This window comes from Impatiens glandulifera, chromosome 1 (genome assembly GCF_907164915.1).
Source record: "Impatiens glandulifera chromosome 1, dImpGla2.1, whole genome shotgun sequence".
Classification (NCBI taxonomy): domain Eukaryota; kingdom Viridiplantae; phylum Streptophyta; class Magnoliopsida; order Ericales; family Balsaminaceae; genus Impatiens; species Impatiens glandulifera.
The window spans coordinates 67,111,267-67,131,800 of record NC_061862.1 but is presented as its reverse complement, the minus strand read 5'-3'; the positions used below and the strand labels follow the sequence as shown (position 1 = coordinate 67,131,800).

The 20,534-nt window shown below is 30.6% G+C and overlaps 1 protein-coding gene across 1 annotated transcript; it reads left to right on the top strand.

Moving 5' to 3' along the window:
- The first annotated feature begins 1,073 nt into the window (after nt 1-1,073).
- On the top strand, nt 1,074-6,449 carry LOC124918777 (transcription factor BIM2-like). The gene is made up of 7 exons (XM_047458822.1): nt 1,074-1,354; nt 1,426-1,522; nt 1,612-1,681; nt 1,764-1,859; nt 5,186-5,565; nt 5,859-5,964; nt 6,041-6,449. Exons 1-7 carry the CDS (start codon nt 1,261-1,263, stop codon nt 6,146-6,148), a joined length of 951 nt encoding a protein of 316 aa, XP_047314778.1. The 5' UTR covers nt 1,074-1,260; the 3' UTR covers nt 6,149-6,449.
- The last annotated feature ends 14,085 nt before the right edge of the window (nt 6,450-20,534 follow it).

Below are 20,534 nucleotides of genomic sequence, written 5' to 3'. Positions count from 1 at the left end.
TTAATTTTATTTTTAACCGTTTTAAATTTAAAAACGGGTAAACCCACAATCCGACCCAAGTATCAAAATTAACCACAGCTCTCGACCCGGCAATCCGGACACTTTAAAAATTAAGCATCATTATATATATATAGATTAGTTAGTTAAAAAGTTGAACTTGTATTAATGTTAAAACGTCCCGCATTTATCAAATTTGGTGTTTGAATTTAATATATAAAGTCTTTGTAGCCTAGTTGGTTAAAGAGTTGTACTTGTTTTGTTAGGTTGCAAGTTCGAAACATACCTCTAGCATTTTTAATTTTATTTTTAACCGTTTTAAATTTAAAAACGGGTAAACCCACAATCCGACCCAAGTATCCAAATTAACCACAGCTCTCGACCCGGCAATCCGGACATTTTAAAAATTAAGCATCATTATATATATATAGATTATCTAATTAATAATTTTATCAATTTAAATACTAAAATTATTTTTTTTAATTTTTTTTAATTTTTTTAATATAAATTAATTATTAAATAAAATATAAAAAAGAAGAAGAATTTGGTAAACAAATTTAAAAACCAATATTTTCCTAATTTTAATCCAAGTAAGAGTTTTATTTTTACTAAAACTCAAACAAAAAGCCCAATGAGGTCTTATTGGACACCGAGAATACCAAGACGTTGCAATCATACAAACTACAACAAAATTCAAAATTTTACAATTAGATAACCATATTTAAAAAACGCAAGAATAACCTATTATGAAATGTGCATAGTTGGAACACAAACATTATAAAAGATGAAAAACAATAAAAAACTATACTATTTCAATTGTCACATTTCTTTTAACTCTGTGACGATTTTTATATCCTTAAAGTTTTATACAATGCCAGGCCACATTAATCAAGTTATGTAAAAAATGGGTTATTCAAAATTTCAAGGTACATAAATTTGAAAAAGTAAAGTTATGGGTCAATATTAAAATTTAAAATAGTTGAAGGGCTTTACTTTTTCTCAAAATAAAACATTGAGGTGTATGATGTCATCTGCTTCAGCTTTTAACTACCACATGGCGCACGTTAGTGTTGGTTAAAAGAAGCATTTTCTTGCCAAAGGTGGTCTGGTTTTGCGCTAGGGCTTCGAAAGCGGTTTCTTCAATAACCGAAAATTCCCATAATTCTGTTTCCCGTCTACATAGTAGCTGTTTCGCACTTATACCAATCATCAGCCGCCGGCCCTGATTCACTTTCCGGCGGCAGTTTCCGGTGGCCTGAAGAAATGGTGAGGAATAATGCGAATAATCAGCGAGAAGAGGAAGAAGAAGACGAGGAAGTTCTCGCTCCGAGGACTATCAGTGGCTCTTCACAGAGAGGTATTTAGAGCTTGTACGCGTTTTATTCTCTTCTCCATATCCCTTTCAATTAGAGAATTTTGTGTTAGCAGTTCAAGTGGATGGGAGGAGTAATGATCAGAAGAGCAATGCTTCTCGGTCCAAGCATTCTGAGACGGAGCAGCGTAGGAGGAGTAAGATTAACGAGAGGCAAGCACATTCCGTTTATCTTTTTCTGCTCTTATACTTCTTTGTATGATTAACGTGTTTTGAATTTTGATCCATCATTTTTGTAACAGGTTTCAGGTTTTGAGAGATATTATACCTCAAAGTGATCAGAAGAGAGATAAAGCTTCTTTCTTGTTAGAGGTGCAGTAGTTAATGAACACTTTATGGCTTGTGTTGTTTCAATCTCGATCAAGTTTTGTTATGCATAATATGTTCTATGCAGGTTATTCAGTATATTCAGTTTTTACAAGAGAAGACACAAATGTATGAAGGATCCTACCAAGGTTGGTCTCATGAGCCATCAAAGTTGATTCCATGGGTAAGACACTGATGCAGCTATTTTTGGTCCTTGTGATTGAATTAGTCTTGAATTTTTCTTCTGTTATCGAAATCAAAATAAATGGAGAACTTGTCCTGCAACAGAAGTGCCAAGCGAGGAAATTACTAATTTGGTTTACAATGTTATATGAGATAGATTATAGAATTTAAAGTTAGAAGGGAGGAATTGGGTAAACCATAGTCCATAGATGAGAATATAAAAAAATAGGGGATGTCAGAGGCTCACAAGAACAACCCAAGGCCTAGATGAGAAGAGAAACTGAACTATTTAAGTTCATTCAATTCTTATTCAACCTACTCTATCTCACAACCAAGGCTGTGTTTGTAGCAGCCATTAACACTAACTTCCAAATTACTTGAACTGTTAAGGGTTTATTTATCTGTCACATATCTGCTTTATAACTGTTGGAAATTTGTATTTAACTAGGTGACATTTTATATATTTACATGTTGCTTGATGGACTATTGCTACCTAAAATAATACCTACTGTTGGATGACAACAATGTATGTCTCGTGATCTAAGAAGCATACAGATTTTCAACTGACATAGCCCATCAAAGGTCCTATTGTTACCTTTCAACTGACACAGCCGATCAAAGGTGACAGTTTCTACTTCCTACTTGGTTTTCCTCCTATGTCACCCCTCTAGTTTTGGCTCTCACTATATTTCTTTTCGTTTATTGAAAAAGGTCAACTTTTTCATTGTAATAAAAATATGATCCCAAGGAGCCACCGTTTACATTTAACAGAATTTAAAAGAAAACAGCATAAAACAGAAGACAGGTAACATCCATGTTTAAATTCCAATGAGATCAAAGTATTCCCATCATGCACATGTCCCTTTTTTTATGGAGGCGAACATGTGAAGGAGGAAACCTTTAATTCTAGTCTCAACCGCTTTCCTTGAAAAGATCTTTTATTTTGTTCCTTCCAAGTCCACCACATAATGAGTAGTACCAGTTCCAAAAGTCTTTAGTGAGCACCACCTGTTCCATTGATTCCAAAGCTCGGAAGCATGTTGGTCATAGTACACTGAAAGTTGAGCAAATTCTGAAGAAGCACCAAATGTCACTGACCATCCTGCAGTGGAAGAGGATATGATCAAAAGTTTTCTCTTTGTAGCAGCAAAGATCGTACATATTTTCCAAATGAATCCCTTCCCTCTGCAATCTATCGAGGGTAAGGATTCGACTGTGAATCGTCTTTTGCTTTCCATACTTCTTTCCAGGGGTAAGTTGTTGCTTCTTTTTTGGAGCAATGGCTCAAAAAATGATGTTGGTTTGAGCTACCTAGCAGAGAGCAATGCGAAAAGTAGATGAGTGATTCTTTGATTTCGTCTAACTGTTCCAGCATTAAGACCTGAGATTAGGCCCAGGCAAATAAGGCCTTCTTAACAATGGTATAAAGGGATAATAGATCTCCTTGCCTTAGGCCTCAGGAACTGTTAAAAAAGCCGGTAACTTTGTTTTGTATAAGAATTGAGAATCGTGCTTCAGAGATGCAAGTCTTTATCCAATTTCTCCACTTCAAGTCAAACCCTATTCTTTGAAGCATACAGAGCAATGAATCCCAGTTTACATGATCAAAAGCCCTTTTGAATATCGAGTTTACAGAAGCACCCATTATATTTTCTCCGAATAATTGAATCGATACACTCTTTTGCGATAAGTGAGGCATCAGTGATTTATCTTCCCTGAACAAATTCCGACTAATTTTAAGAGATGAGTTGCGGTAGTAGCTCCTTTAATCTGTTAGCAAGTACTCTGGCTAGGACTTTGTTATTTTGAAAAGGTTCAACTTTTCATTAAAAAGGAAACGCAAGATGCTTTTAAAGAATTACAGATGGAAGGGAGAACAAAAGGAGAAAAAGAAGACAAATGCCAATAAGATCAAAAAATTTTCAAACCTGAACAAAATCCCCTTTTACGAATAGAAGCAAACACATGAAGCATAAAGCCTTTGATTCTTTTAACTTCAAAACTTTTTTCTTGGAATGTTCTTCTATTCATTTCTTTCCAAATTGCCCACCAAATGATGAGGGGTATAGGCTTCCAATCGTCACTGATGTTATTGTTTGTTCCCCGCCTTATCCATTTTTCCCAGAAGTCAGCGACGGTAAGCGGGCACGTCCCAATGAAAGTAGTATAAACTAGTCACTAAGCTATTAGCTCAAATGTGTTTTAACTCCTTGACCCTTTGAATCTTCTTAACAAGAACGGTGAAACTTGAATTCCAGCTGTCCTTTGTGGTCCACTGTGGTATATTCCAGTAACTCATGGGTCTCTTCTCACAAAATTAACCTTAGCTATGTTCCATGATGAAAACATTACATCTAGCTTCAGGGGAGTGTAGATATAGTCAATGTAGTCTTTTATTATATTTTGAATTGTTTGCATTCCTCGTGCAGATTTATAATTGGTTTTAGTTAATTGTAATTTGAATATATTCTATTAATTTAACCCACCAAACTCTTATCTTCTCTTCGTTCTTATTCTATTGTTCTAAGAGATCTGGGCAAAGATCTGATGTTCGATTCCCACTAAGAATGACTTGTTGGAAAGGGAGTCGAACTAGCTTCAATTAAGGAATATATATATATATATATATTTAGAACTGAGAGATCGGGTCTTCCTCCATTAATTCTGAATTGCTCCTAACTTGCTAAGAGTTCTTATCTTCTCTTCGTTCTCATTCTATTATTCAATTGTTGTTGTAACAAGGTATTTCTGCACTTGAAATCTAGGTTCCTGTTATTATAAATTCACAGCACATAATACAAGAATTTTCAACTAATTCATTTTCTTAACTTCAAATCTATTTATACTACTTTGTTTGTAACTGCCACTATCTGCTACTAACCGCTATTCAACCCTAGGACATTAGCCCTAACCTTTTCCCCTCGTCCACTTCCTTCTTTGTGGATATCCACTTCCCGACAAGTTTTTTCTATAGAGAAGGTTCAAATTAATGTTGTACATGTGATTTCCTATAATAGTCCTTGCTATGGTCAGCAAACCTTACCTGCTTTAATTTAGGGTGTGTTTGATAAAACTGAAACTAAGTGTTAGAATGAATTTTAAGTTCAGAGTTAGAGTTGTTAAAGGTGTTTTGAAAATAAGTTGATAAAACGTGGAACTAATATTAGAAAAGCACTTAAAGAAGACTATTTTATCTTACGGTGACAGTTTGATTAATTTTCAAGGGTTAAAGTTGTCTTTTGTATGTTCCTACTATATTACCTAGTTAATTCGTTCATATGTTACAGAATTAATTCAGATTTTTTTAACTTAATTTGAATACTACAGAGAACGCATAGTGGACCTGTTGAAAGCTTTATAGATCAATCTCAATATGTTGTGAGAAATGGTGGCTCTGGTCAGGAGGATAATGTTGTTACACCACCTCCTGCTATCTTCTCCAATGTTCATCAGGATTCTATGGAGTCTGATTTTTGTGAGAATGCTGAATACCAAGAAACTGCTGATCATCATCAACTTCAGTCAATGCAACAACAGCAGTCAAATAATTTATATGATGACATACATATTCAAGAAACTGAGAAACTGGCTCCTTCTTCCTCGGGATTTGAATTTCCTCAGTTTACAGCTTTTGCAACTGATAATTATGCTGCAAATAAACTGGTTGAAAGTGAAGAAAGTAACCTTTCGAAAGCATGCTCTCAACGGTGAGCACCTGTATTCATTTCCGGTAATTTTTTTTTGGGGAACGTACATTGTGTCATTTTTAATACAAAGGTCTCAGGTTTGACATGCTAGCTTCCTCCAGAGAATATACTCTAATTTAAAAAAAAAAATAGAAAAATGTTGAAAGGAAAGTGAAAATACAAGTCATTTTCACACGTTTCAAGAACAACAAACAAAATGAAACATTTTGAACAAATGAAATTTCGGGTAAAACTTATGGATCTTAATAAGTGGATGTATCTCAGACAAGACTGTTTTTTTAAATCTGTTTTAGGTTGTTGAACATGATCAGTCAACGGCTGAGATCTTCTGGGGTGGAATTGTCACCGGCTAGTATGTCTGTTCAACTTGACCTTGGAAACCAGTCAAAAACTGCAAAGGTATGTAAATGTTTTTTTTAGGGGTTTTATCAATAACTGACTTCTTCTAACTGCATTTCAATTGTTATGAATTCAGGATCATCATGAGAATCTGTCTGTGGGCAACCAATCAAGGGTGATTACTGGAATGAGGAGCGGTTGTGAGGATCAGGGTCGGAAAAGGCTGAAGTCGATAATCTCTTAGACATGGCCTTGGCCTTGGCCGGTCTTACTAATATCTCTCGTCCAATTTTGTTGGGTTTTCTTCCGGAGTTTCTTAGCATGCAAAGTGTGGGGAAGTTGCTATGTGTATATCGGTTATGGCTTTGCTTCTACAGTTCAGGTGCATGTTTTTGTTTGTTTGTTTGTTTTAAATTGGTGTTAAAAGAGTTGCTGCCTTTTAGAGACTTAGTTTATGATTGCTTGAAGCTTCCAGTTTAACATTATTGAGAAGAAGTTGTTGCTGCTGCTGCTGCTTATTAATTAAGAAAATTACCTTTTAAACTAATTTCTAATCTTGTTGTCTTTTGTACTATGTTGTATTATCACTGTCTAAGTATTTAAAGAATGGTGGGTAATATCATGAATATATATTAAGCTTATTTAAAAAAATTGTTTAGACAATGCTCTTAGATTATTAATTTTATATAGTAAAAAATACAATATAATTTAAAAAATATGCAAGAGAAAATAATTATTTTAATTTTTTAATCAGTTTAAATAAAATGGGAGAAAAATCAGTTTTTTCTAGATCAGATAGTTTGAAAACAAAGGTTTGTTAAATGTGGGATTATTTTCTTTTATATGGTGAGTGTTTTACATAAAGTTTATCTAAAATTCTTTATACTCTTAAATTATGAATTTTTTATAATAAAAATTACAATATAATTAAAAAAAACTTATTTAAGGAAAAAGAATAATTTTACTTTTTTAACCAGTTTAAATAAGATTGTTATAAAAACAGTTTTTTCTACTATCTCAAAGAGAAAACCACAGTTGTTTGCCTTGATTTTTAGTAGTTTTGCACTTTAATTAGATAGTTTGAAAATAAGGGCTTGATTTATGTGGGTTTATTTGGAATAATCTTATTTGAGTATAAATGATAAAAATATTCTTACTTACATTCAATATAAAATCGAAATTTAGGTACATTTATAAATTGAGATCGAGGTAATAGGTAAGTAACGGTGAGATGAATTGAACAAATTTTACACAAATTTATCTTCAAAGTTACATTTTAAACAAATTTATCTTTTCTATATTGTACTTCTTTGTATATCATGATATGAGTATTAAAAAATAAATAACAAGTACTATCATGACACATTAAGTTTATCTAAAAGATTGTTCATATAAAACACCTATATTATGAAAATTACATTATAATATAAAAAAAAAATATTAGAATAAATATATATTTTAATTAATTTAAATAAGTTTGTGACAAAAACCAGTTTATTCTTGATCACAAACAGAAAGTAAACACAATTGTGAGACTTGATTTTCTTCTTCTTCTTTTTGAGTTCTACAATCTAATAAGATTAGTATGATTTGGGACTTTTTAGATTAGTTTTTTGTTCTATATTTATTTAATATAAACTCGAAATTTTTGATACATTTATAGATCTATATATGTTATAATATGTAATCATGGTTAGATGAATACAACAAAATAAAATGCTTATCTATTATTCTTCCTCTTTTACACACAAAAATAGAATTATATGATAATTTTGAATTTATATATATCTGTACATTATTTTTATTTATTATTTAAAACAATTAATTATATTTTTTTAGTAACACATAATAAACAAAATATTAAAAAATATATATATTCATCTAGATTTTAGACCATTAATTAGCTATTACCCAAAATATAGAGATATATAGTTTTTTGATTTTATAATTGTTAAAAAAGATTTAACAGAAGAATGTGATATAAATTGTTTTTTATTTTAATTTATTTATTAAAAAAATTATCATATTATTAGTGAATTTTAGATTTTAGAGTTTGTTTTATCTGTTTTGACGGAATAAAGGGAAAAATGAAACTGAGAGGAGAATATGAGATAGCACATGAACCCAATCATTCTTCAGAAATTTTGAATATATTCGCAAAGAAAGTTTTCATGCACAAATTATTTTTTTCATAATCCACTCTCTCTTTATATACATACTATATACAAGGGCGGAGTCACGTTCAACCTTATCAGGACGGTAGCCCGGGTAGTACCATCGTTATTGATAATTTCCCGTCACTAAAGTATAATAGCTACATTAAACTTGTTTTATTTTGATTGTTTGCTTTATAATAGCTCGAATAGAATTTTTGAAAATAATTTAGCTCGGGTAACTTTCAAATCCTAGCTCTTTCTCTGTTCATATATACTTTTTTTAATTATTAATTTTTAACTTTTTCATTCAAATAATTCACTTTTTTTAATTTCAAACTAATACTATCAAATTATAAAAAATAAAAAATATATATATATATATATATATATATATATATATATATATATATATATATATAATTTGAATTTTGAATGATATATTAGTTTAGATGGATTTTATATAATATGTTATGTTCCCAACTTAATTAATAAATTATATTTGGTTTTATTTTATATATTTTAAAATAAAATCTAATTAAGGATTTAGTACTAGGATTTGTGAAACAAATTGGAAATATAATTCTGATTAATTTTAAATGGTGGTCTCATTAATATTTCCTTTCCTATCTATTATATATATATATATATATATATATATATATATATATATATATATATATATTTATTTATTTATTTATTTATTTATTTTTGGAAGTGAAGTGATCAAGTAGCTAATTTAGCTATTTTTAATTCACTTCAAATATGTCACATCATTCTTTTACAAATTCCTGTTATATATTTTTCGTTCTCTATTAAAAATGCCTATGATCCTCTAGACCCTAACAGAAACATTACATTACTATCAAATGGGATGTTACATCGTGGATTAAGGTGGGCAATGGGTTAAATAAATACGATCCGACACGATCCAACACGAGATTTGTACGTAACAACACGATACGATATTATCTCACTCGGGTCTTGGGTTGACATGATACAAATACGAAACGACATGATCACGACACAATTATGAATTTATACGATCATAAAACGGTTACGAGTCGACACAGACACAACACGAATATACACACAAAACAATATAAACACAATTAGTCACATGACCTAAGCAACTTACATTTACATTAACATTCTCTAAACATATTATATTTTTATTCAATTAATAAATTATTTAATTTCATAAATATAATATTTATAATTAAAATTAAACATACTAAAATATAATATTAAAATAAAATATTAACTTAAACAATATAAATTAAAATAAAATAAATAAATTATATAAATAAAAATTTAAGTCTATTAATAATTCTTTTGATATTATTTTATTAATTACTTTTTAATTTTTTAATTATTTATAATTTTAATTATTATTAATACCTTAAAAAATAAATATATGATAATAATTCTAACTTTAATAATATATATTTATAATTTATACCCACATTTTTCACTTTCTTTCCCATTTTTTTACTCAAATTACCTATCTATACACTAACATTATCAAATTATCACGTCTCTCTAAATATATTTACATTTTCATTTAATTTATAAATTATTTAATTTTATAAATGTAATATATATAATTAAAATTAAATATACTAAATATTAAAATAAAATATAAATATTAAATAAATAAATTATATTAATAAAAATTTGAGTCTTCATAATAATTCTCACACTACTTTTATTGATTTACATATTTATTTTTAAAATTTTAATTATTTTATTATTATTAATAATACATTAAATAAAAAAATATGATAATAATTTAACTAACTTAATATATTAATTTTTTAAAATAAATTAATAACTTTAAAATAATAAATTTAACTAATTTTATTAGTATGTTTTAAAATACATTTTAAATATTTTACATTCAAATTATTATTTATAAAACCATATGTTAAATTTATATCTACACATTTTACATATTAAATAATTTTTTAAATAAATTAAATAAAATTTAACTTATTAAACTAATTTAAATTTTCTAAAATTTCTAAATTAATAATTATATTTTATAATTTTTACTAACAATATAATTTAATATATATAAATAAATGATTAACATAAGTGTGTCAAGACACAGTTGTATTGACACGATTACAAAACTAGTCGGAATAATGTGAAACACATATTTAAACACGGGTTAGAACAATACAAATAAACTCATAACAAGAATAGCACGACACGAAAGAGTCCATGGATCATAATATTTTGAGTGGGTCAAGACACGATACGACACACATAAGATTGAGACACGACACAACACGACACGATTGAGAGTTTAACACGATTTATTCGAGTCGAATACGAACGTTTATGCAAGATTATGAACGTTTATTCGAGTCAATTTTTTTTTGTATTTTAGGGTTTCATTTTTTTTATTAAATAGCTACAACTTTTTTTTTTAAATAATTATTTAATTTATTTAAGTTCATAATTTAATTATTTTGAGTTAATAGATAAATATCTTTCTCAAAATAGTTATTTATTTTATTTTTAATCTTTTTAAAAATAATTTAGTATTATGAATACAACATTTTCCCTAAATAATTATTATTTTATTTATTTTAATTATTTTGAACTTAATGAATAAACTATTTATCTAAAATAATTATTTAATATCTATTTTAATTTAATTAACTTGAATTTATTGAATACAATATTAATATAAAATAATTATTTAATCTTTTTTCTCAGGATAAGTCTAGAGTTTTAGAAAATTATTTTAATTGCTCATATTTTTTTTATTTGATCGATGAGTTTAATTTGAATGTATACACACATCTATCAAATTTTGTGTTGGTTTTAAAATATAAAGGTCTAGTAACTTAATTGATTAAAAAATTTACTTATATTATTAGATTAAAAGCTGAAAACTTATATATATTATATTTAATTTTATTTTATTTTAATTTAACCGTTTCAAGTTCTATGGACGAGTCAACTATAAATTAATTACTTAGGCTCGTTTACTCTAACAAAACGAGATGTGTGTACCACAACGAGAACTCTTTGAGACAATTGTGTTTTTATATATATATATATATATATATATATATATATATATATATATATATATATATAATTTTTAATTATATAAATGCAATTTCACATGTTTAACAAATTTTATGTTAATTTAAAAATATAAAATTATATTAGCTTAGTTTAGTATGTTAAAGTGTTATATTTATTCTTAAAGTTTAAGACTTATATTATATATCTCATTTTTAATCTTTTTTTTTATTGAAATTTAACCGTTTAAAATTTATGAACGGATCAAACCACAAACTAATCATCCCGCTTACTCTAACAAAATGGGTCGTGCGTTATGGTGCAAAAACCCATTAATGATTTGAGTAAACTATGTTTCTACATATAGAAATAGATTATAAAAATTAATACAAAATTTAAAAATTATATAAATGCAATGTCACATGTTTATCAAACTTAATGCTCATTTCAAAATTGTAAAGCCTTATTAATTTAGTTGGTTAAAGTATTATATTTATATTGTTAGGTTACAAGTTCAAGACTTATATATCTCATTTTTAATCTTATATTTTTAATTTAACCGTTTGATGTTATATGGATGAGTCAACCCACAAGATAACAATTAAACTCGTTTACTCTAACAAAACGGGTAAACTCGTTTACTCTAACAAAACGGGTAGTGTGTTATGGTGCGAAGATCCAGTAATTTGAGAAAATTGTGTATGTATATAACAAAACGGGTTGTGCGTTGTGGTGTAAAAATTTAGTGATTTGAGAAAATTGTGTTTCTATATATATTATAAACATTAATACAAAAAATTTAAATTATATAAATTCAACATTAATACATGTTTATAAATTTAATGTTATTTTAAGATTAGAGTAATGATAGGGGAGCGAAACATTTGCAGCGAATGGGGCAGCGAAGCTGACTAGATAAGCTGACTCAATATATATTTATTTTTTTTCTTTATTTTCATTAATAATTTTCTCTCTCCTCTCAATACTTACCTTTTCTCTCTATATTAATTAAGACTCATTCAATAAAAATATCAATTATTATTATTAAAAAACATTTAATAATTATTTTCTTTAATTTTTATTATCATAAATATGTTTTTTTTAAATTATTGTATATATGCGGTTATTATACACGTTTTAATTAATTCTCTCTCTCAATAATTTATTTTTTTTTATTAAAAAAAATAATTTTTTTTTTATTGAAAAAAATAATTTTTTTTTATTGAAAAAAATAAAATTTATTTTCAATAATAAAAATTACTTAAATTAGAATGAATAATAATTAATTGTGTTATATTTAATTAAAAATATTTAATTGGATTAATTTACTATTTTATATTAATAAATTACACAATCTAATTAAAGTACTAAAAAAATATGATCCAAAATATAAAATAAACTTACCAAAAAAACATGATACAAAATGTATTATAACATCTACTTTTAGAAAAACAACATAATATAATCGATAAATTGTCTTTAATCATCTCATCGCAATAGTAGTTTTCACTAGTCTTCTATCGTCAACATATTGAAATCGAAAATTTCAAATCTACAAGACAAATTAGAAATAATATATAATTTAGAATAAAAATAATATAATTTAATACTAAAAATAATTGTCTAAAACATAATAAATCAAACCTTTTTTCGAGCCTTTGTAATTGATTTCTTCACAATTTGTTCAATAACATATTGTTTTCTCTTTGTGGGTGGATGACTCTCATACTTTTAGTGGAGAGTATATTGTTTTTACACTAGATATTTTCCCTCCTTTAAACTTTTCAACAATTAAGAGTTTAAAAAAGAGAATTAATCAGTTGAGTAAAATGATTAATAATTTATTATTATTATTAATATATATTATTAAATTAATAGATGATATAATTAATTAATTGAATTTTAAAAAAATATGTTTATGATAATAAAAATTAAAGAGATTAATTATTAAGTGTTTTTTAATAATAATTTTTTTTTTATTGAATGCGTCTTAATTGATATATATAGAGAAAAAGTAAATAGTAAGAACTGAGAGAAAATTATTAATGAAAATAAAGAGAAAAATAAATATATACTGAGTCAGCTTGTCTATTCAGCACTCCACGTCCTTCGCTGCCCCATTCGATGCAAATGTTTCGCTCCCCTATCATTACTCTTAAGATTATGAAGGTATGTTTGTTAAAGTGTTATACTTATATTCTTAAGATATAAGTTTAAGACTTTTATATATATATATATATAATTTAACCCCTTCATATTATATGGACAGTTTAAACTTTTATATATATATATATAATTTAACCCCTTCATATTATATGGACAGGACAGAGGGAAATTTGATGAAATGCCCCCATAATAGGTTAAATTCCAAAAATGGACCGCGCCGATTAATGTTGCAAAAAGGGCTATTTTGCCTTGCGAAATGTCAGAAATACCCCTCGGGCGCCATATTTTACACTCATTGACGAGATTCGTCATTCACGCGTTTCATCTAAAACGCGTGAGTTGATTAACGCGTTTTAGATGAAAACGCGTGAATGACACTTCTCGTTTTTTAATTTACAAAAAGTGTCATTCACGCTTTACATCTAAAACGCGTTAATCAACTCACGCGTTTTATCTAAAACGCGTGAATGATGATTCTCGTCCTTCGTCGTATATATAACTTTTTGGCCATAATTTAAAATAAACCCCCCTGATTCTCCCTCCCACCCCTACTTCCAAAACTGCATACTTTACAACTGCAGACTTTCCATTCCGACTTCGTTCAACATCATCGATCAACCTCGTTCAACATCATCATTCCTCGTCCAACATCATCGACTTTCCACCGTCTCTTCGACATCATCGACTTTCCACTGTCTCTTCGATATATTCAGGTGAGTTTAGGGCTTAAGGTTTAGGTTTAGGTTTTGATGTATATTATACCGTTTATATTGATGGATATTTGATGTATTTAGGTTTAGGGTTTGGTTCTGGTTTCGTTTATGTGTGTAAATGCTTTTAGGGTATATGACGAGTATTATATTAGTGTTCTTATTCTGTATGCATGCATTTCTCGTTTATTCATTCATTTCTCGTTTACTAATTTCTTGTTTGTTATGTTCTTGTGAAAAATGGTATTTTCGTGTATTCTTTGATGTTGCTTGAGTTGTTATATTAAGAAATGACACATCATATGCTTAATGTATTTAGAACTGTCAATTTGCAAGCATTTCTCAATGGTTAATTCTATTAGTGATTTTGGATTATTAAAAACTAATAAGACAACTAGTTTTAACATGATTTTGGTTGCAGTATGATGTGCAGTATGAAACTGGGAAACTTAGATCTTATTTGAAATAGTTTGCCAATAGTTTAGTTAATTATAATTTTCTCGATTTGCTTACTCCCATGTTGTTCCTTGTTTTGTAGATGGAGTCCACCATAATTCCTGAGTTTGCTGGGAGGGTATCATGGAAAACCAATATGGGAAATATTGCCGCCAAGTTTGCGTCAATGAATCTAACTGAAAGGGTAGAGAAAATCCAATTCAGATTCTTATTCAAAGGGAACCCGTTACTGCAGTTCTCAGGAGCGGTTATACACCAAATGCTCCTTAGGAAGTCCAGCTCAAATTCTATGAAGATGAAGTTCCTTGTGAATGGAGAAGAGTTGTGCTTCGGGATGAAGGAGTTTGCATTGGTCACATGTCTCAATTTTGGGAGATTCCCTGCGGAGGAAACGATTTTCAATCAGATTGAAGAATCTCCAACTTTGGTTGTTAATAATTTAAAAGTAATCCACTTATTAGAACAACAGACCTTCATTCAAAATTTGTGTCCTGCTCTGATAGGGAAGATGCATGGAAATTGGGACTGGTATACCTAGTTTCCCATTATCTCTTTGTCCTTGACCCGAAGAGGATAATAAATATCAAACTCCCCAGCATGGTCGATGACATCAACACCTTCCTCAATTTTCCATGGGGAAAAGTGTCCTTTAGAGCAACCATAAAGGGTTTGACCAAGGACCTTAATCGCTACAGGTTGCTATATCTGCAGAAGAAGGATGCCTTGGGGAAGAAAAACAAAGACAAAGATGTCGATGTTTCTTATATCGTATATGGGTTCACACTAGCCTTACAAGTGTGGACATATGAGGTTATCTAAACGTTTGTCCCCAATCTTGCAATTAAAACGATGCTTCAAACGCAAGAGTCTGTCTTCCCAAGGATAATACAGTACAAATCCAGGAGGAAGAGCACCGCCTCTGATCTTCACACTTCCCTGCAAGGCAAGATTGTTAGAAAATGGAATTTTCTGAAGAAGAGAAGATCTTATATACTGGGAATGACTTTGAAGATATGTGAGGTAATGTTTATGATGTCTTTTTTTATCTTGATTGTAGAAAGAGGAAATTTGGAGACATTGACGATGTAGTTCCTCATAAATCTGTCATGAGGAAGAAAAAACAAATTACTCCTGCCAAAGCCAAACCTTCCACGCGTAGAAGAACCCGCAACCCTACCCCCAGCACCAGCACCATCAGCTCTTATTCTGTCGAGAGCGCCACAAATAGAAAAGACGAAGAATCCTCTCACACAACTCCAACAACAACAACTCCCCAGGATAGACGTAGATTGGATGAACTTACAAATGAGCTAAATGAATTCAAAACTGAAATAAGAACTGAAATAATTCTCATTAAAGAGATGTTAAACCAACTACAACAAAAGTTTGGCATATTATCAGCCACACTAGGGATGAACAGAGAATGAGAAGATTTAATGAGGAAGATTTAACAGAGAAAAAGAAGGAGAATGAGGAAGATTCTGAGGTGAATGAGCAAGATTTGGATAAGGTGAATGATGATAAATTTGAGGTATGCATTTCTTGCATTTGGTACATTTCTATTGTATGGTCTAATTAAAAAAATTTGTTTTTTTTGTAGGATGGGGAGAAAGACAATGATGGGTTTGTGGAGGAGAACAAAAATGACGATGTGTGTATTGAGGATTTGTTGATTCATGATAATATTGAGGTATGCATTTTTTGCATTTGGTGCATTTCTTGCATTTGGTGCATTTCTATTGTATGGTCTAATTAAAGACTTTTGTTTTTTTGTAGGATGGTGAGAAAGACAATGTTGAGCCTATGGAGGAGAAGACAGATGAAGATCGTGATTTGTTGATTCATGATAATATTGAGGTATGCATTTCTTGTATTTGGTGCATTTGGTGCATTTGGTGCATTTCTTGTATTTGGTGCATTTCTTGTATTTTGTGCATTTCTTGCATTTGATGCATTTCTTGTATTTGGTGCATTTCTTGCATTTGGTGCATTTCTTGCATTTGGTGCATTTCTTGCATTTGGTGCATTTCTTGCATTTGGTGCATTTCTATTGTATGGTCTAATTAAAGACTTTTGTTTTTTTGTAGGATGGTGAGAAAGACAATGTTGAGCATATGGAGGAGAAGACAGATGAAGATCGTGATTTGTTGATTCATGATAATATTGAGGTATGCATTTCTTGCATTTGGTGCATTTGGTGCATTTCTTGTATTTGGTGCATTTCTTGTATTTTGTGCATTTCTTGCATTTGATGCATTTCTTGTATTTGGTGCATTTCTTGAATTTGGTGCATTTGGTGCATTTGGTGCGTTTCTTGCATTTGGTGCATTTTTTGCATTTGGTGCATTTCTATTGTATGGTCTAATTAAAGACTTTTGTTTTTTTGTAGGATGGTGAGAAAGACAATGTTGAGCCTATGGAGGAGAAGACAGATGAAGATCGTGATTTGTTGATTCATGATAATATTGAGGTATGCATTTCTTGCATTTGGTGCATTTGGTGCATTTCTTGTATTTGGTGCATTTCTTGTATTTTGTGCATTTCTTGCATTTGATGCATTTCTTGTATTTGGTGCATTTCTTGCATTTGGTGCATTTCTTGCATTTGGTGCATTTCTTGCATTTGGTGCATTTCTATTGTATGGTCTAATTAAAGACTTTTGTTTTTTTGTAGGATGGAGAGAAAGACAATGTTGGGCCTGTGGAGGAGAAGACAAATGAATATCATGATTTGTTGACTGATAATAATATTGAGGTATGCATTTCTTGCATTTGGTGCATTTCTTGCATTTGGCCTATTTCTTGTATTTGGCCTATTTCTTGCATTTGGTCTAATTAAAGACTTTTTTTTTGTAGGATGGGGAGAAAGACAATGTTGGGCCTGTGGAGGAGAAGAAAGATGAAGATCGTGATTTGTTGACTGATCATAATATTGAGGTATGCATTTCTTGCATTTGGCATATTTCTTGCATTTGGCCTATTTCTCGTAGTTGGTCTATTTCTTGCATTTGGTCTAATTAAAGACTTTTGTGTTTTTTGTAGGATGGAGAGAAAGACGATGTTGGGCCTGTGGAGGAGAAGAAAAATGAAGATCGTGATTTGTTGATTCATGATAATATTGAGGTATGTATTTCTTGCATTTGGCTTATTTCTTGCATTTGGCCTATTTCTCGCAGTTGGCATATTTCTTGCATTTGGTCTAATTAAAAACTTTTGTTTTTTTTGTAGGATGGACTAGTGGAGAAAGACAATGTTGGGAATGTTGAGGAGGCTGATGTGGTTGATGGGAAATCCAATGTTGGGAATGTTGAGGAAGCTGATGTTCTTGTGGAGGAGAATGTGGTGGAGAATTTGGAAGAGAATGTGGAGGAGAAGGTGGAGGAGAAGGTGGAAGAGAATGTGGAAGAGAAGCTGGAGGAGAAGGTGGAAGAGAATGTGGAGGATATTGAGGTATGTATTTTGCATTTCTTGCATTTAGCCTATTTCTCGCGTCGCGTTTTGGCCTAATTCAATGATTTATTTGTAGGTGGACGATGATTTCATTGTGCAAAAGGGTAAGAAAGTGGTGCAGAAGGGTAAGAATGTGGTGCATAAGGGGAAGAAGGTGGTGTAGAAGAAGGTGGACGATCATTTCGTTGTGGAGAAGAAGGAAGAGAAGAAGAAGGACAAACAGATAGAGGAGGATGTGGTGGAATTGGAAGATGCATCCCACATCCAATTTAAGATAAAGAGGACGATGTCGAAAGCTCTAATTAGTCCCTACACCGTCCCTCGTCCAAGAAAGAGGACGATTGTTGTCGATCCTATGTCGAAGTGTAATCAGAAACTGAAGACAAAGTTCAAGAAAGAGTTGGCGAAAGGGGCTGCATTTAAGAAGATCCACCTCTCTGATGGCACTATAGACCATGTATTCTTCACTACAATTCTGAGGTTACATAGGTGGCTAACTGATGTGGAGATGAATGACGGATGTTCTCTACTAAGAGCAAGAGCATTCGCCTACCCTAAGATGTACCCGTCGGATTTCACCATCTTAGATTGCCAGTTTTCCCCTTTGGTTAATGCATTCTATGCCGATTTTGTTTCTGACTCGGCTGATCCTTCTAAACCAGATGGCCATATTTTTTATGAAGCCATTTACCACTGCTACTGGGGTAGAAAAGATAAACATATGCTCAATTGGAGCACTGTTGATGATGTTTACTTCCCCCTCAACCTCGACAACTTACATTGGGTACTGTGTGTTATTCGATTGCAAGAATGGAGAATTGATGTTTATGATTGCGATCAGACAATTTTCAATGCCGACGATTTTGGAGAATTCATGAAAGCCATTTTTGAGATGTTGCCGCCCTTCCTTCATAAAGCAATGTCTGAAGTTGAAATGGCCAGGTATTCTAACATGAGAAATGAGACTTTAAGATTTCAGAGAATCCCACATCCTGAAGTACCAAAAGCATAATGGAGTGGGAACTGTGGCGTTTTTGTATTAATGTATTTAGAGTACCTGACTGCTAAACTTGGTCTAGAAAATTGCATATAAAAAAATATTCAATTATATAGAGAAAAGTGGGCAGTTAGGTTGTTCCACCAGATTTTAGAGCCATGAAGTTGTAATATGTTGTTAATATTGTTTAATATGTGTAATACTGAATATTGTAATATTGTTGTAACATATTATACTGTAATACTAAATTATTGTTGTAACATGTTGTGTAATACTGAATATTGTTTATCATCATCATTATAGTCATGAATGTTGTAATAGGTATCATAAAAATGTTGTGTAATATGTGTATGCGTGAGTTATGACTCACGCGTATTATAATATGCATCAGTTATCACTCACGCATATTCGAATATGACTCACGCATATTGTAATATGCGTCAGTTACTACTCATGCGTATTACAACATGACTCACACATATTGTAATATGCGTCAGTTACTACTCACGCATATTACAATATGCGTCAGTTACTACTCATGCATATTACAACTTGACTCACGCGTATTACAATATGCGTGAGTCACTGTATATCATTAGCATGGCCAACCTAGATGCATTAGACAATCTGTATACAACTTTCAAATAAAAAAACATAGATAATATTCATGTAATTAAAAACAATTTGTAGACAATTTTCAAATAAAAAAACATAGACAATATTCATGTAATTAAAAACCAACAATCTGTATACAAGTTTCAAATCAAAAACCATAGACAATATTCATGTTTGTGGCTGAGATGATGGATGCTGAGATGATGGCGACTGAGATGATGATGCTCTTGCAGCTCTTGTAGTAGAGGGTGCATGCATCACTGATTTGCATGTTGCCCTATTATGACCTTGACCACCACATGAGCTACATCTTCTCGGTACCTTATGAATTTCACATTGGGATGACCTACGCTTTGTTTGAGGTCACCCTTTCTTAACCTTAACATGTGGTTTAAGGCACACTTGTTGCTTGATATGTTTTGGAATATCCCAATATTCTTCATGACAAACTGGATAGCATGTTTCCGCATATGCATTGATCCATAAATCACTTGAGTAATACCTCAAAGATAACAATTGAACATGTGAGAAATTGGTTAGTTAGTTAGATAGATTCAAGAGCAAATAAAGTAAAGTAACCTTGAGCAGAACTTATAGGCATCCAATTTATGGGTACGGGCAACAGCTAAGGCATGAGTGCAAGGAAGACCAGATACATCAAATACCCTACAACTACAACTCAATCCTTTCAAGTGAACTTTATAATCAGATTCACCGTCATGGGCATAAAACTCGAATCGGTTAAGTGGATGGACGTTATATAATCTGGCCTTCTCAGCTTGATCACGTAAGAACTTTTCATAATAAGGAGATAAACATTCATTGTGATTGGACGCTTTTCTCTTCTAATATTAAACCAATCTTGTAATGTGAATCTTAAATAATCAACTAAGATTGATATGGGATACTTTCTAGCTTCCCTACTTTGACTATTGAAGATCTCAGCGTAATTGCTTGTCATTTGATTGTATCGTTTACCAGAAAAAAGGCACGACTCCATCTCTCAAATCCAATATCTGCCAAATACATGACAATACGAGGG

Excerpts from the sequence above, each read along its gene's own strand:
- LOC124918777 (XM_047458822.1), top strand. The coding sequence starts at position 1,261 with ATGGTGAGGAATAATGCGAATAATCAGCGAGAAGAGGAAGAAGAAGAC. Across the intron at positions 1,523-1,611 it reads AGGAGTAAGATTAACGAGAG|GTTTCAGGTTTTGAGAGATA; the intron begins GCAAGCACATTC and ends TTTTTGTAACAG. Across the intron at positions 5,965-6,040 it reads ACCAGTCAAAAACTGCAAAG|GATCATCATGAGAATCTGTC; the intron begins GTATGTAAATGT and ends TTATGAATTCAG.